Consider the following 1,935-nt stretch of genomic DNA (forward strand, 5'->3'; position numbering starts at 1 on the left):
AATCCTTTTGCCAAACCCAATCCGGAACGTTTCTCAAGAATTTTTTCTGCGATAAGCTTTATAATCATTTTGCCCTTTGGTACTGTATAAATTGAGAGGAGAAAAGATCAAGAAATGACAACTTTCACTATGCCTCTCATGGCGGCTGCAACAGCTGCAGTTGCGGCCATAGGAGCTTACAGCCGCTTCCATACAGAGGTAATAGCTACATCTTATCATTGATTTTATTATTTTCTCTTTCACTTTGATGATTCTTCTGTTTTCTGACGGAATTATTTTTCTGGATTTCAGGGTTTTGAAATTCGACAGCGTAATAATGGAGAAGTGAAGGAATTGAGCGCAGATGAAAAGAAACCATCAAGAAAGAGCAGCGGAAGAGTAGTTTTTGCTCCGGAATTCGACGGTTTACACTGCTATGAAAATTTAATTTCTGGTTGAATCGATCTTCAATCTTCGGAAGATCTTTCTCCGTAAGGAAGGCCTTCGATTCATCCAAACGTTATTCTTTTCCCAACAGTCTTCCGTTGGTTGTACAACAGATCATTTTGTTCAGTCATTGATCTGTAAGATTTATATTCGAAATTAAATCGAATCAAATTTTAAAGCAACATTTATTATATTTTGCCCTCTTTTTAATTTGCTTTGGTTAAGCTCCCCTGTTAATTAATTTGAAGTTATCAATGAACTGGTGTGAGAGGACGGCGAATACACGAATGATAACCGTAAATTGTGGCAAATTAGGCATAGAAACCCTCTATCATATGTACCTGCCCTCATGGAACAGGGGTATAAATTTAAAATCTCATTTACAGAAATTCAGGTAAAAAAAAATGTAATGATTTGAGAAGTCCAATTGACCTGGAATTTTCTAGATTTAAGGACTTCGAATATTTTTGCCAGTCAATTGGTGATATGCTGGGCGATTTCATTACAGTGCTCTATATTGTCAATCATGCGCATAGGATTTGAGAGCTCACAACGCATTCTTAATAATTTTTTACCTCTGAGCAAACATTGCTGCTTCACTTTTCTGCCGTGCTCTTATAAATCTGGTTCAATGATCTCTTCTATGAGCTTGAGAATTCACCACTTTTGGCATCTCTTGCAACGACGCCCTTATGAATAACTTCTTGGTAAGTTTCTCGTCTCTCAAACAGGGACTAACTTCACTGATTCTTGCAGCATAGATTGCTTCTCATCAAGTTGCATGTCATAGTTCTCTTTCTTTTTCACGCTGCCAGACTGATTTGGGTCAATGCATTTTAGAGATATGGTTGAAGAAATTTTCGATTGTTACTCCATGATTTTGGCAATGTGAGACTAAAATTTTCAATCACTTCCGAAGTATTAGTTGCTTCCTTGGAAATAGTTCATTTCTAAATAAGAGTTCTTTGCGCGCTGAAGTCCCTGTCTTTAGAGGTCATAGTGGGGTTGTAATTGTCAGTGTTTTCAGAAAGGAAATCATCTTGCAATGCTTATGGGTGAGATGGAATGCATTGTAGTATTTCATGACTGCAAATGGATTAGTTTGGATACAAATTTCTAATGTTCTCTAATTTTAAATGGAGAAGCGATTTGGTATTAACTTGCAACATTGTTAGTTATTTACTGATATGTACAAGAAATCTGATTGAAATAGTGCAGGTCATGGTGTTGGAATGTGTATAATATGTCAAAAAATTTAAAAATTACATCTAAACAACAGAATTACAAGTAAATACTATTTTTTACCAAATTTGCAATAATTGTATATATTAAAAGTCAATTTTATTTATTTATTCCAATACTGAAATTAAACATGGCTGATGGGTTGTTCTTATAGCACCATAATTATCATCAATGCAACCTTTTGCTTTTGTTCATAATGACTAAAATGAAAGAAGCATGAAACATTTTTTAATGCTCCTTCTTTTGGATAAGATATGAAATATGGCT

The 1,935-nt window shown here is 34.9% G+C and overlaps 1 protein-coding gene across 1 annotated transcript; it reads left to right on the forward strand.

The window, feature by feature from the left end:
• LOC149558016 (Avr9/Cf-9 rapidly elicited protein) lies at positions 1 to 619 on the forward strand. The gene is made up of 2 exons (XM_089786080.1): positions 1 to 198; positions 292 to 619. Exons 1-2 carry the CDS (start codon positions 115 to 117, stop codon positions 436 to 438), a joined length of 231 nt encoding a protein of 76 aa, XP_089642206.1. The 5' UTR covers positions 1 to 114; the 3' UTR covers positions 439 to 619.
• Positions 620 to 1,935: the final 1,316 nt, after the last annotated feature.

The sequence above is a fragment of the Cupressus sempervirens genome, chromosome 5 (genome assembly GCF_028749045.1).
Source record: "Cupressus sempervirens isolate cs-2001-9-10 chromosome 5, ASM2874904v1, whole genome shotgun sequence".
In the NCBI taxonomy this organism is placed as follows: Eukaryota; Viridiplantae; Streptophyta; class Pinopsida; order Cupressales; family Cupressaceae; genus Cupressus; species Cupressus sempervirens.

Coding starts and splice junctions, on each gene's coding strand:
- LOC149558016 (XM_089786080.1), top strand. CDS start 115: ATGACAACTTTCACTATGCCTCTCATGGCGGCTGCAACAGCTGCAGTT. Junction 199..291: donor ACAGCCGCTTCCATACAGAG/GTAATAGCTACA, acceptor TCTGGATTTCAG/GGTTTTGAAATTCGACAGCG.